This window comes from Oncorhynchus mykiss, chromosome 23, assembly GCF_013265735.2.
Source record: "Oncorhynchus mykiss isolate Arlee chromosome 23, USDA_OmykA_1.1, whole genome shotgun sequence".
Lineage (NCBI taxonomy): Eukaryota > Metazoa > Chordata > Actinopteri > Salmoniformes > Salmonidae > Oncorhynchus > Oncorhynchus mykiss.
Window position 1 is genome coordinate 7,173,459 of NC_048587.1, and position 15,607 is coordinate 7,189,065.

Here is a 15,607-nt window from a genome sequence, read left to right on the forward strand (position 1 = left end):
AGCAGGGCAGGGCAGTGTAGAACAGGGCAGTGTAGAGCAGGGCAGGGCAGTGTAGAACAGGGCAGTGTAGAACAGGGCAGGGCAGTGTAGAACAGGGCAGTGTAGAACAGGGCAGGGCAGTATAGAACAGGGCAGTGTAGAACAGGGCAGTGCAGTGTAGAACAGGGCAGTGTAGAGCAGGGCAGGGCAGTGTAGAACAGGGCAGTGTAGAACAGGGCAGGGCAGTGTAGAACAGGGCAGTGTAGAGCAGGGCAGGGCAGTGTAGAACAGGGCAGTGTAGAACAGGGCAGGGCAGTGTAGAACAGGGCAGTGTAGAGCAGGGCAGGGCAGTGTAGAACAGGGCAGGCCAGTGTAGAACAGGGCAGTGTAGAGCAGGGCAGTGCAGAATGTACCCATGTACCCGTGTTGTCTGATATTAATGTACCCGTGTTGTCTGATATTAATGTACCCGTGTTGTCTGATATTAATGTACCCATGTTGTCTGATATTAATGTACCCATGTTGTCTGATATATTAATGTACCCATGTTGTCTGATATTAATGTACCCATGTTGTCTGATATTAATGTACCCATGTTGTCGGATATTAATGTACCCATGTTGTCTGATAATAATGTACCCATGTTGTCGGATATTAATGTACCCATGTTGTCTGATATTAATGTACCCATGTTGTCGGATATTAATGTACCCATGTTGTCTGATATTAATGTACCCATGTTGTCTGGTATTAATGTACCCATGTTGTCTGGTATGAATGTAAATGTAATCAGCAAGTTTCAATGCAAGCTGCCCTCTCTGTTACCTGGTTCCTGACTCAAGCATACAGACACAAACACACCCGCAAGGCACACACACACACACACACACACACACACACACACACACACACACACACCCGCAAGACACACACACACACACACACACACACATCAGATAGTCAGCACTTCTACCAGGATGTAAGCAACATCCTGAGTACAGCCCAATTCGCTCTGTGGCGGGATATCTGCATCAATTACAGCTTTTGGGACGTTTTTGTCACGTCTGCTACTAGTATGATAAGACAAGACAAGAGGGGGGGAAACAGAGAGAGAGTGAGCTTTACTAGACTAACTCAGAGAGAGACTTTAGCCTCAGTGAGAGAGAGAGAGAGAGAGAAGGGGAGGAGGAGGAGAGAGAGAGAGAGAGAGAGAGCTTTACTAGACTGACTCAGAGAGAGACTGTAGCCTCAGTGAGAGAGAGAGAGAGAGAAGGGGAGGAGGAGGAGGAGAGAGAGAGAGACTTTACTAGACTGACTCAGAGACTGTAGCCTCAGTGAGAGAGAGAGAAGGGGAGGAGGAGGAGAGAGAGAGAGACAGAGAGAGACTGTAGCCTCAGTGAGAGAGAGAGATAGAGACAGAGGGAGAGACTTTACTAGACTGACTCGGAGAGAGACTGTAGCCTCAGTGAGAGAGAGAGAGAGAGAGAGGAGGAGGAGAGAGAGAGAGACAGAGAGAGAGACTTTACTAGACTGACTCAGAGAGAGAGAGAGAGAGAGAGAGAGAGAGAGACAGAGAGAGAGAGACAGAGAGAGAGAGAGAGAGAGAGACTGTAGCCTCAGTGAGAGAGAGAACTTTAAAGTTATGGATTCAGCAGGAACAACAGTTGGTCTACAATGGAAGTGTAATGTATTATGTGTAATGTGTAACGTGTAATGTATTATGTGTAATGTATTATGTGTTTCATTGTTGTTGTGATTGAGAGGTTTTCTCCATATAATCACCTCCACTGCTTTGGATCAGGATGAATTGGACGGAACTGTCAAGTGATTTTAAAGGGGGAAACGTCGCTAGTCAGTTTCGGTGGAAGAGTCTGTGATTGGATGAAACGTGACGTAGCTCTTTGTTCTCACTTATTCAATTCTTCCTCTTCCAGGTCACAAGCAGCTGTACAATCTAAACACAATGATGGGTTATTGGTGCTGGGTTATTGGGGCTGGGTTATGGGTTATTTGTACGACCCAATTGTTGGGTTGCAGGGTGTTGGGCCACTCAGTTGGGCTGCTTTCTTTTAAGAACTGCTGGGTTATGGGTTATTGGTGCTGGGTCATTGGTGCTGGGTTATTGGTTATTGGTGCTGGGTTATTGGTGCTGGGTTATGGGTTATTGGTGCTGGGTTATGGGTTATTGGTTATTGGTGCTGGGTTATGGGTTATTGGTTATTGGTGCTGGGTTATTGGTTATTGGTGCTGGGTTATGGGTTATTGGTTATTGGTGCTGGGTTATGGGTTATTGGTGCTGGGTTATGGGTTATTGGTTATTGGTGCTGGGTTATGGGTTATGGGTTATTGGTGCTGGGTTATGGGTTATTGGTTATTGGTGCTGGGTTATTGGTGCTGGGTTATTGGTGCTGGGTTATGGGTTATTGGTGCTGGGTTATTGGTGCTGGGTTATTGGTGCTGGGTTATGGGTTATTGGTGCTGGGTTATTGGTGCTGGGTTATTGGTGCTGGGTTATTGGTGCTGGGTTATGGGTTATTGGTGCTGGGTTATTGGTGCTGGGTTATTGGTGCTGGGTTATGGGTTATTGGTGCTGGGTTATTGGTGCTGGGTTATTGGTGCTGGGTTATTGGTGCTGGGTTATGGGTTATTGGTGCTGGGTTATTGGTGCTGGGTTATTGGTGCTGGGTTATTGGTGCTGGGTTATGGGTTATTGGTGCTGGGTTATTGGTGCTGGGTTATTGGTGCTGGGTTATGGGTTATTGGTGCTGGGTTATTGGTGCTGGGTTATTGGTGCTGGGTTATGGGTTATTGGTGCTGGGTTATTGGTGCTGGGTTATTGGTGCTGGGTTATGGGTTATTGGTGCTGGGTTATTGGTGCTGGGTTATGGGTTATTGGTGCTGGGTTATTGGTGCTGGGTTATTGGTGCTGGGTTATGGGTTATTGGTGCTGGGTTATTGGTGCTGGGTTATGGGTTATTGGTGCTGGGTTATTGGTGCTGGGTTATTGGTGCTGGGTTATGGGTTATTGGTGCTGGGTTATTGGTGCTGGGTTATGGGTTATTGGTGCTGGGTTATTGGTGCTGGGTTATTGGTGCTGGGTTATTGGTGCTGGGTTATTGGTGCTGGGTTATGGGTTATTGGTTATTGGTGCTGGGTTATTGGTGCTGGGTTATGGGTTATGGGTTATTGGTGCTGGGTTATTGGTGCTGGGTTATTGGTTATTGGTGCTGGGTTATTGGTGCTGGGTTATTGGTTATTGGTGCTGGGTTATTGGTGCTGGGTTATTGGTGCTGGGTTATGGGTTATTGGTTATTGGTGCTGGGTTATTGGTGCTGGGTTATGGGTGCTGGGTTATGGGTACTGGGTTATGGGTGCTGGGTTATGGGTGCTGGGTTATGGGTGCTGGGTTATGGGTGCTGGGTTATGTGTTCTGGGTTATGTGCGCTGGGTTATGTGTGCTGGGTTATGGGTGCTGTGCTAGAGGCATAGATTTGTAGGGGGGGTGTGGCTTTCGGAATAGTTATTTACAGCCACCCGTGAGAGTAAACGCCATTCCTGTTAATCTGTTCTGTTGTATAGTTATCACATTAAGGTCAAACATTGACATTTTATGCAGATTTAATGACGCTTACAGAAGTATATGAGTTCCCTAAAAGCCGATGTAAATGTTTGGTAACGACAAGGTGGTGTACCTTATTATAATAAGTTAATCATAATGATATTATGATAATTAATCATTTTAATATAATAGAAGAGTGTGTAAAACAAAAACAAAAAAACATTTGAATTTGCAGAATATAATATTTAACATTGATGAACAGGAATTACATTTACTCTCACGGGTGGCCAATAATATCTAGCTGAAAGCCACGCCCCCAATAAGCCATTCGACCTGAAAACAACCTAAGGATTGCATTAAAAAAAAACATGAAAGTTAATATAACCAGCTGATTGGTCGACACAGCATGAAAGTTAATATACCCAGCTGATTGGTCGACCCAGCATGAAAGTTAATATACCCAGCTGATTGGTCGACCCAGCATGAAAGTTAATATACCCAGCTGATAGGTCGACCCAGCATGAAAGTTAATATACCCAGCTGATGGTTAATTGGGTAATCCCAACAACCTATCTTGTTTAGTTATTCACACAGCCTTACTGTCTGGGTCAAAATAACCCAGCGTGTGTTCTGTCCAGTATTGACCCAGTGTTGGGTTACTAAATAACCCAGGGTGTGTTCTGTCCAGTATTGACCCAGTGTTGGGTTACTAAATAACCCAGCGTGTGTTCTGTCCAGTATTGACCCAGTGTTGGGTTACTAAATAACCCAGGGTGTGTTCTGTCCAGTATTGACCCAGTGTTGGGTTACTAAATAACCCAGGGTGTGTTCTGTCCAGTATTGACCCAGTGTTGGGTTACTAAATAACCCAGGGTGTGTTCTGTCCAGTATTGACCCAGTGTTGGGTTACTAAATAACCCAGGGTGTGTTCTGTCCAGTATTGACCCATTGTTGGGTTACTAAATAACCCAGCGTGTGTTCTGTCCAGTATTGACCCAGCGATGGGTTACTAAATAACCCAGGGTGTGTTCTGTCCAGTATTGACCCAGTGTTGGGTTACTAAATAACCCAGCGTGTGTTCTGTCCAGTATTGACCCAGTGTTGGGTTACTAAATAACCCAGGGTGTGTTCTGTCCAGTATTGACCCAGTGTTGGGTTACTAAATAACCCAGCGTGTGTTCTGTCCAGTATTGACCCAGTGTTGGGTTACTAAATAACCCAGGGTGTGTTCTGTCCAGTATTGACCCAGCGATGGGTTACTAAATAACCCAGTGTGTGTTCTGTCCAGTATTGACCCAGCGCTGGGTTACTAAATAACCCAGCGCTGGGTTACTAAATAACCCAGCGATGGGTTACTAAATAACCCAGGGTGTGTTCTGTCCAGTATTGACCCAGTGTTGGGTTACTAAATAACCCAGCGTGTGTTCTGTCCAGTATTGACCCAGTACTGGGTTACTAAATAACCAAGCGTCTGTTCTGTCCAGTATTGACCCAGTACTGGGTTACTAAATAACCCAGGGGTGTTCTGTCCAGTATTGACCCAGTACTGGGTTACTAAATAACCCAGCGTGTGTTCTGTCCAGGTATTGACCCAGTACTGGGTTACTAAATAACCCAGTGTGTGTTCTGTCGAGTATTGACCCAGTACTGGCTTACTAAATAACCCAGCGTGTGTTCTGTCCAGTTTTGACCCAGTACTGGGTTACTAAATAACCCAGCGTGTGTTCTGTCCAGTATTGACCCAGTGCTGGGTTACTAAATTACCCAGGGTGTGTTCTGTCCAGTATTGACCCAGCGATGGGTTACTAAATAACCCAGGGTGTGTTCTGTCCAGTATTGACCCAGCGATGGGTTACTAAATAACCCAGGGTGTGTTCTGTCCAGTATTGACCCATTGTTGGGTTACTAAATAACCCAGGGTGTGTTCTGTCCAGTATTGACCCAGCGATGGGTTACTAAATAACCCAGGGTGTGTTCTGTCCAGTATTGACCCAGCGATGGGTTACTAAATAACCCAAGGTGTGTTCTGTCCAGTATTGACCCAGTGTTGGGTTACTAAATAACCCAGGGTGTGTTCTGTCCAGTATTGACCCAGTGTTGGGTTACTAAATAACCCAGGGTGTGTTCTGTCCAGTATTGACCCAGCGATGGGTTACTAAATAACCCAGGGTGTGTTCTGTCCAGTATTGACCCAGTGTTGGGTTAATAAATAACCCAGCATGTGTTCTGTCCAGTATTTACCCAGTGTTGGGTTACTAAATAACCCAAATTGGGATGTTTTTAATCCAGCATTTTTTAGATTGTGGATGAATCAGCTAGAAACTTAAGTATAAAGTCATTTTTAATAGGAAACAGGAAGTTCTACTAGAAGTCCACTTCCTTCTTCTCTGTCACTCATGCCTCTTCTTCTTCCTGTTTCCAGGGCTCCAGTAGTGGTTGAGGAGGTGGTCTGTCTGCACGCAGCATCCCACCCCCAGTATGGATGATCCTCCTGGGCCACAACCATCATACTCCTCCTACCATCTCACTGGCTCTTCCTCCCATCTAACTGGCTCCTCCTCCCATCTCACTGGCTCCTCCTCCCATCTTACTGGCTCCTCCTCCCATCTTACTGGCAGCACCACCACCACCTCTCCTTCTCCTCCACCACCAAGTCTCTGAGGCTGAGCAAACCTAGCCGGGCCTCCACCACCCCACCATCACCCCACCACCCAGACCCCACCACCCTGCCACCACAGTGGGTCTTCAGTCCTAGCCAGCCCACCATCACCCCACCACCACAGTGGGTCCTCAGACCCAACCACCCTGCCACCACAGTGGGTCTTCAGACCTAGCCAGCCCACCATCACCCCACCACCACAGTGGGTCCTCAGACCCAACCACCCTGCCACCACAGTGGGTCTTCAGACCTAGCCAGCCCACCATCACCCCACCACCACAGTGGGTCCTCAGACCTAGCCAGCCCACCATCACCCCACCCCACCACCCAGACCCAACCACCCAGACCCAACCACCCCACCACCCAGACCCACCACCACAGTGGGTCCTCAGACCTAGCCACCCCACCATCACCCCACCACCCAGACCCCAACCACCCTGCCACCACAGTGGGTCCTCAGACCTAGCCAGCCCACTATCACCCCACCCCACCACCCAGACCCAACCACCCTGCCACCACAGTGGGTCCTCAGACCTAGCCACCCCACCATCACCCCACCCCACCACCCAGACCCAACCACCCTGCCACCACAGTGGGTCCTCAGACCTAGCCACCCCACCATCACCCCACCTCTCTGTCACCATGACACACATGGACTACGAATACACCCTGTTGGGTTCCTCGATGGAGGACTACAGGAAGAGACCTCTGAAACCACAGGTGGACGACAGCCCCATGAGCCTGTTCGCCGTGCTGGAGGTGAAACGTGACCCTCTCTATCTCCACCGACCCTGGCCCCGGTGCACCCTGGGATGTGGTACGAGCACCCTGACCTGCTTCAGGAAGGTTAAACTGTACAGCTTCCTGTTCGGCCTCGCCGTCATGTTCCTCATCGTGGCATCCTATATCCTCACTGGGGACAAGAAGGGCCTCCTCTTGACCCCGTCCCCGTATCACTTCTCTACGGTGCCGAACTCGGGGTCCGGGACTGGGCCCTACCCCTTTAATGTGTCTTCTGCCAAGGACTACGCTACCGTTAAACTGGTGGTGAAGAACATAGCGTCCAAGGTGGAGTTCAGTACTACCAGACAGCTGCCAGAACGCGAGGCGCTATTACACAGTGAGCCACATGTAAGTACTGCACTGGAGTGTGTGTGTGTGTGTGTCTGTGTATCTCTCTGTGTCTCTCTGTGTGTGTATCTTTCTGTGTCTCTCTGTGTGTGTATCTTTCTGTGTCTCTCTGTGTGTGTATCTTTCTGTGTCTCTGTGTGTGTGTGTCTTTCTGTGTCTCTCTGTGTGTGTGTGTGTGTGTGTGTGTGTGTGTGTGTGTGTGTGTGTGTGTGTGTGTGTGTGTGTGTGTGTGTGTGTGTGTGTGTGTGTGTGTGTGTGTGTGTGTGTGTGTGTGTGTGTGTGTGTGTGTCTGATCTTGCATTGATCTTGATCTGTATCTTTAATTAAAATTCTCAACAAAATAGAATTGTCGTAGATTGTTTGGAAAGTTTAATTATATTTACATTCACACCAGGTTCAATTAGAAATAACTTTCATAACATTCCCATATTCTAGTTTTCCCAATTCTTTAGCCCGAAATAACAATTGGCAACCCATCCTTGTGAATCCAAACGAATAACTTGGTACCAGAACGACATAAGATCGTTCCAATGGAAGTCAGGCAGGAACAGGAAGGGCTGAACTCTGATGTTACACAGGTACTTAATAAGTGGGAGGAGGGGTTTGCTAGTTTGTTCTCGGGTAAGGGAAAATGTGGCGTATCTTGGGGAATAATCGTATGAAGACACATGTTCCCTGAAATCTAAACAGGAAAACATCTAATGATCAACCTGACAACCAGACAGATCATGACTTGGTGGAGAAGATGGAGTCTAATGATCAACCTGACAACCAGACAGATAATGACTTGATGGAGACTAATGATCAACCTGACAACCAGACAGATAATGACTTGATGGAGACCAATGATCAACCTGACAACCAGACAGATAATGACTTGGTGGAGAAGATGGAGACTAATGATCAACCTGACAACCAGACAGATAATGACTTGGTGTAGAAGATGGAGTCTAATGATCAACCTGACAACCAGACAGATAATGCCTTGGTGGAGAATATGGAGACTAATGATCAACCTGACAACCAGACAGATAATGACTTTGTGTAGATGATGGAAACTAATGATCAACTTGATAATCAGATAGATAATGACTTGGTGTAGATGATGGAAACTAATGATCAACCTGACAACCAGACAGATAATGACTTGGTGTAGATGATGGAAACTAATGATCAACCTGACAATCAGACAGATAATGACTTGGTGGAGAAGATGGAGACTAATGATCAACCTGACAACCAGACAGATAATGACTTGGTGTAGATGATGGAGACTAATGATCAACCTGACAACCAGACAGATAATGACTTGGTGTAGAAGATGGAGACTAATGATCAACCTGACAATCAGACAGATAATGACTTGGTGTAGATGATGGAGACTAATGATCAACCTGACAACCAGACAGATCATTTATTTTATATAAACAGCTATTATTAGAGTTATTTTTCAGTTTTGATTTGGTGAAGAAATTCTCGAGTTCAATAAGCAATTCTAAATAGCAAGTAGAGCTCTTGGGGGAGTTATAGGACAAACCAAACCACTCAAAGATATTGGTTATGCTACTTATTCCAAACTGAATCAGACATGCGTGTGTCCTCTTCTGGACTATTCAGCCGGAGTGTGAGGAGATAAGAGGAACATGTTCATAACAGAGCAGTACGTTACTGTGGGGTGGTAAGAGGAACATGTTCATAACAGAGCAGTACGTTACTGTGGGGTGGTAAGAGGAACATGTTCATAACAGAGCAGTACGTTACTGTGGGGTGGTAAGAGGAACATGTTCATAACAGAGCAGTACGTTACTGTGGGGTGGTAAGAGGAACATGTTCATAACAGAGCAGTACGTTACTGTGGGGTGGTAAGAGGAACATGTTCATAACAGAGCAGTACGTTACTGTGGGGTGGTAAGAGGAACATGTTCATAACAGAGCAGTACGTTACTGTGGGGTGGTAAGAGGAACATGTTCATAACAGAGCAGTACGTTACTGTGGGGTGGTAAGAGGAACATGTTCATAACAGAGCAGTACGTTACTGTGGGGTGGTAAGAGGAACATGTTCATAACAGAGCAGTACGTTACTGTGGGGTGGTAAGAGGAACATGTTCATAACAGAGCAGTACGTTACTGTGGGGTGATAAGAGGAACATGTTCATAACAGAGCAGTACGTTACTGTGGGGTGGTAAGAGGAACATGTTCATAACAGAGCAGTACGTTACTGTGGGGTGGTAAGAGGAACATGTTCATAACAGAGCAGTACGTTACTGTGGGGTGGTAAGAGGAACATGTTCATAACAGAGCAGTACGTTACTGTGGGGTGATAAGAGGAACATGTTCATAACAGAGCAGTACGTTACTGTGGGGTGGTAAGAGGAACATGTTCATAACAGAGCAGTACGTTACGGTCTAGGTGTCCACAGGTTTGCACCTCTACTTGTAATAACTGGGGACATGGGCGGGGAACCCTGTGAGGGGAGATGGAAGGCGTGTGTGGTGAGACAGGTGTGTGCCTTTCCAAATCATGTCCAGTCAAATTGAATTTGAACTCCAATCAACTTGTAGAAACATCTCAAGGATGATCAATGGAAACAGGATGCAGCAGAGTTCCATTTAGAGTCTCATAGCAAAGGGTCTGAATACTTACGTAAATAAATAAGCTTTTTCTGCTTTTTGTTTTTTGCAAGTTTACAAGAATTTCTAAAAACCGTTTTTTGCTTTGTCATTATAGGGTATTGTGTGTAGATTGATGAGGATTTTTTATTCTATTTAATCCATTTTAGAATAAGGCTGTAACGTAACAAAATGTGAATAAAGGGAAGGGGTCTGAATACTTTTCCGAATGCACTGTATATAGTGCACTACTTTGGTCCAGGACCCTTGGGGACCTCTGGTCAAAACTAGTGAACTATGAAGGGAATAGTTTGCCATTTGGGACGCCTCACTCCACTGATTGGCTCTACCACTTCCTATTCCTGGCCCAGCCGTCTCACCTCAACGCCTGATTAAATTAAATCCTTAATGCTCTATAGATAATGGCTGGTGCCAAGGCTGTTGGCATCCAGGGCCGGCCCTAGCCTTTTGGGGGCCCTACACAAAACATTTGGTTGGGTTCCCTACCCACCTCGCAAAGAAAAATGTAAGCTTCCTGCAATTCTCCACATTTGACCAAGACTTATGCCATGTTAATGATATCTGATTGAGAGCAACTAACAAAATCAATGGAAGCCCCCATGAGGCCAGGGCCCCCTGGGCAACATGACCTGAGTGCCCGCTTATGTGGCTTATGCCTCGAGCCGGCCCTGTTTGCATCACACCTAATTTCTTATTGAACCAGCTAATGAGAAAGGGAACGTGTTGCCGACACGATCAATACTACATCACCTCGCCGGCCAGTTAAAGAAACATACGTCTTTCGCACATTTCTCCCTCTCCCTCTCTCTCTCTTTCTCTCTCACTGTCCCTCTCCCTCTCTCTCTCCCTCTCTCTCTCCCTCTCCCTCTCCCTCTCTCTCCCTCTCTCTCTCTCTCTCTCTCTCTCTCTCCCCCTCTCCCTCTCTCTCTCTCTCTCTCTCTCTCTCCCTGTCCCTCTCCCTCTCTCTCTCCCTCTCTCTCTTTCTGTTACTCTCTGTCAATTCAATTCAAGGGGCTTTATTGGCATGGGAAACATATGTTGACATTGCCAAAGCAAGTGAGGTAGATACTCCCTCCCTCCCTCCCCTCCCTCCCTCCCTGGTCAAATAGTTAGTCACGGTGTACTGTCGATTTAGGGCCAGATAGCACTGCATTTCGCTTTGTGTTCGTCTTTGTCTTTTTCCGGCGCCGACAGAGATGGCCGCCTCGCTTCGCGTTCCTAGGAAACTATGCAGTTTTTGTTTTTTTTACGTGTTATTTCTTACATTAGTACCCCAGGTCATCTTAGGTTTCATTACATACAGTCGAAAAGAACTACTGAATATAAGATCAGCATCAACTCACCATCAGTACGACCAAGAATATGTTTTTCGCGACGCGGATCCTGTGTTCTGCCTTACAAACAGGACAACGGAGTGGATTCCATGCAGCGACCCAAAAAAACGACTCCGAAAGAGAGGGAAACGAGGCGGTCTTCTGGTCAGACTCCGGAGACGGGCACAGCGCGCACCACTCCCTAGCATTCTTCTTGCCAATGTCCAGTCTCTTGACAACAAGGTTGATGAAATCCGAGCAAGGGTAGCATTCCAGAGGGACATCAGAGACTGTAACGTCCTTTGCTTCACTGAAACATGGCTCACTGGAGAGACGCTATCCGAAGCGGTGCAGCCAACGGGTTTCTCCACACATCGCGCTGACAGAAACAAACATCTTTCTGGTAAGAAGAGGGGCGGGGGCGTATGCCTCATGGCCAACGTGACATGGTGTGATGAAAGAAACATACAGGAACTCAAATCCTTCTGTTCACCTGATTTAGAATTCCTCACAATCAAATGTAGACCGCATTATCTACCAAGAGAATTCTCTTCGATTATAATCACAGCCGTATATATCCCCCCCAAGCAGACACATCGATGGCTCTGAACGAACTTTATTTAACTCTCTGCAAACTGGAAACAATTTATCCGGAGGCTGCATTCATTGTAGCTGGGGATTTTAACAAGGCTAATCTGAAAACAAGACTCCCCAAATTTTATCAGCATATCGATTGCGCAACCAGGGGAGGAAAGACCCTGGATCATTGTTACTCTAACTTCCGCGACGCATATAAGGCCCTGCCCCGCCCCCCTTTCGGAAAAGCTGACCACGACTCCATTTTGTTGATCCCTGCCTACAGACAGAAACTAAAACAAGAGGCTCCCACGCTGAGGTCTGTCCAACGCTGGTCCGACCAAGCTGACTCCACACTCCAAGACTGCTTCCATCACGGGGACTGGGAGATGTTTCGTATTGCGTCAGGTAACAACATTGACGAATACGCTGATTCGGTGTGCGAGTTCATTAGAACGTGCGTTGAAGATGTCGTTCCCATAGCAACGATTAAAACATTCCCTAACCAGAAACCGTGGATTGATGGCAGCATTCGTGTGAAACTGAAAGCGCGAACCATTGCTTTTAATCAGGGCAAGGTGACCGGAAACATGACCGAATACAAACAGTGCAGCTATTCCCTCCGCAAAGCTATCAAACAAGCTAAGCGCCAGTACAGAGACAAAGTAGAATCTGAATTCAACGGCTCAGACACAAGAGGCATGTGGCAGGGTCTACAGTCAATCACGGACTACAGGAAGAAATCCAGCCCAGTCACGGACCAGGATGTCTTGCTCCCAGGCAGACTAAATCACTTTTTTGCCCGCTTTGAGGACAATACAGTGCCACTGACACGGCCTGCAACGAAAACATGCGGTCTCTCCTTCACTGCAGCCGAGGTGAGTAAGACATTTAAACGCGTTAACCCTCGCAAGGCTGCAGGCCCAGACGGCATGCCCAGCCGCGCCCTCAGAGCATGCGCAGACCAGCTGGCCGGTGTGTTTACGGACATATTCAATCAATCCCTATACCAGTCTGCTGTTCCCACATGCTTCAAGAGGGCCACCATTGTTCCTGTTCCCAAGAAAGCTAAGGTAACTGAGCTAAACGACTACCGCCCCGTAGCACTCACATCCGTCATCATGAAGTGCTTTGAGAGACTAGTCAAGGACCATATCACCTCCACCCTACCTGACACCCTAGACCCACTCCAATTTGCTTACCGCCCAAATAGGTCCACAGACGATGCAATCTCAACCACACTGCACACTGCCCTAACCCATCTGGACAAGAGGAATACCTATGTGAGAATGCTGTTCATCGACTACAGCTCGGCATTCAACACCATAGTACCCTCCAAGCTCGTCATCAAGCTCGAGACCCTGGGTCTCGACCCCGCCCTGTGCAACTGGGTACTGGACTTCCTGACGTGCCGCCCCCAGGTGGTGAGGGTAGGCAACAACATCTCCTCCCCGCTGATCCTCAACACTGGGGCCCCACAAGGGTGCGTTCTGAGCCCTCTCCTGTACTCCCTGTTCACCCACGACTGCGTGGCCACGCACGCCTCCAACTCAATCATCAAGTTTGCGGACGACACAACAGTGGTAGGCTTGATTACCAACAATGATGAGACGGCCTACAGGAAGGAGGTGAGGGCCCTCGGAGTGTGGTGTCAGGAAAATAACCTCACACTCAACGTCAACAAAACTAAGGAGATGATTGTGGACTTCAGGAAACAGCAGAGGGAACACCCCCCTATCCACATCGATGGAACAGTAGTGGAGAGGGTAGCAAGTTTTAAGTTCCTCGGCATACACATCACAGACAAACTGAATTGGTCCACTCACACAGACAGCATCGTGAAGAAGGTGCAGCAGCGCCTCTTCAACCTCAGGAGGCTGAAGAAATTTGGCTTGTCACCAAAAGCACTCACAAACTTCTACAGATGCACAATCGAGAGCATCCTGGCGGGCTGTATCACCGCCTGGTATGGCAACTGCACCGCCCTCAACCGTAAGGCTCTCCAGAGGGTAGTGAGGTCTGCACAACGCATCACCGGGGGCAAACTACCTGCCCTCCAGGACACCTACACCACCCGATGTCACAGAAAGGCCATAAAGATCATCAAGGACATCAACCACCCGAGCCACTGCCTGTTCACCCCGCTATCATCCAGAAGGCGAGGTCAGTACAGGTGCATCAAAGCTGGGACCGAGAGACTGAAAAACAGCTTCTATCTCAAGGCCATCAGACTGTTAAACATTCACCACTAACACTGAGTGGCTGCTGCCAACACACTGACACTGACTCAACTCCAGCCACTTTAATAATGGGAATTGATGGGAAATGATGTAAATATATCACTAGCCACTTTAAACAATGCTACCTTATATAAATGTTACTTACCCTACATTATTCATCTCATATGCATACGTATATACTGTACTCTATATCATCGACGGTATCCTTATGTAATACATGTATCACTAGCCACTTTATACTATACTATGCCACTTTGTTTACATACTCATCTCATTTGTACATACTGTACCCGATACCATCTACTGTATCTTGCCTATGCTGCTCTGTACCATCACTCATTCATATATCCTTATGTACATATTCTTTATCCCCTTACACTGTGTACAAGACAGTAGTTTTGGAATTGTTAGTTAGATTACTTGTTATTACTGCATTGTCGGAACTAGAAGCACAAGCATTTCGCTACACTCGCATTAACATCTGCTAACCATGTGTATGTGACAAATAAAATTTGATTTGATTTGATTTTGATTTGGATTTGTCTCTCTCTGTCTCTGTCTCTCTCTCTCTCTCTCTCTGTCTCTCTCTCGGTCTCTCTCTCTCTCTCTCTCTCTCTCTCTCTCTCTGTCTCTCTTTCTGTCTGTCTCTGTCTCTCTCTCTGTCTCTCTCTCTCTCTCTCTGTCTCTCTCTCTTTGTCTCTCTCTCTCGCTCTGTCTCTCTCTCTCTGTCTCTCTCTGTGTCTCTCTCTCTCTCTCTCTCTCTCTGTCTCTCTCTCTTTGTCACTCTCTCTCTCTCTCTGTCTCTCTGTCTCTGTCTCTCTCTCTGTCTCTGTCTCTGTCTCTGTGTCTCTCTCTCTCTCTCTCTGTCTCTCTCTCTTTGTCACTCTCTCTCTCTCTCTGTCTCTGTCTCTGTCTCTCTCTGTCTCTGTCTCTCTCTGTCTCTCTCTGTCTCTGTCTCTCTCTGTCTCTCTCTCTCTCTGTCTCTCTCTGTCTCTCTCTCTCTCTGTCTCTGTCTCTGTCTCCCCTCTCTCTCTGTCTCTCAATTCAATTCAATTCAATTCAAGGGCTTTATTGGCATGGGAAACATATGTTAACATTGCCAAAGCAAGTGAGGTAGATAATATATAAAGTGAATATATAAAGTGAAATAAACAATAAGAATTAACAGTAAACATTACACATACAGAAGTTTCAAAACAATAAAGACATTACAAATGTCATATTATATATATACAGTGTTTTAACAATGTACAAATGGTTAAAGGACACAAGATAAAATAAATGAGCATAAATATGGGTTGTATTTACAATGGTGTTTGTTCTTCACTGGTTGCCCTTTTCTCGTGGCAACAGGTCACACATCTTGCTGCTGTGATGGCACACTGTGGAATTTCACCCAGTAGATATGGGAGTTTATCAAAATTGGATTTGTTTTCGATTTATTTGTGGATCTGTGTAATCTGAGGGAAATATGTCTCTCTAATATGGTCATACATTGGGCAGGAGGTTAGGAAGTG

The 15,607-nt window shown here is 46.7% G+C and overlaps 1 protein-coding gene across 2 annotated transcripts in view; it reads left to right on the forward strand.

Annotated features, from left to right (window-relative positions):
- Positions 1–6,630: 6,630 nt before the first annotated feature.
- The window catches only part of LOC110518744 (carbohydrate sulfotransferase 15), a 38,079-nt gene continuing 29,102 nt past the window's right edge, over positions 6,631–15,607 (forward strand). The window contains exon 1 of one of the 2 annotated variants that reach the window (XM_036959986.1): positions 6,631–7,328. In XM_036959986.1, coding sequence (XP_036815881.1) covers positions 6,840–7,328 — 489 coding nt within the window. In that variant the 5' untranslated portion in view covers positions 6,631–6,839. The remainder of the gene's footprint in view (positions 7,329–15,607) is intronic. The other variant, XM_036959985.1, reaches the window with a different exon arrangement.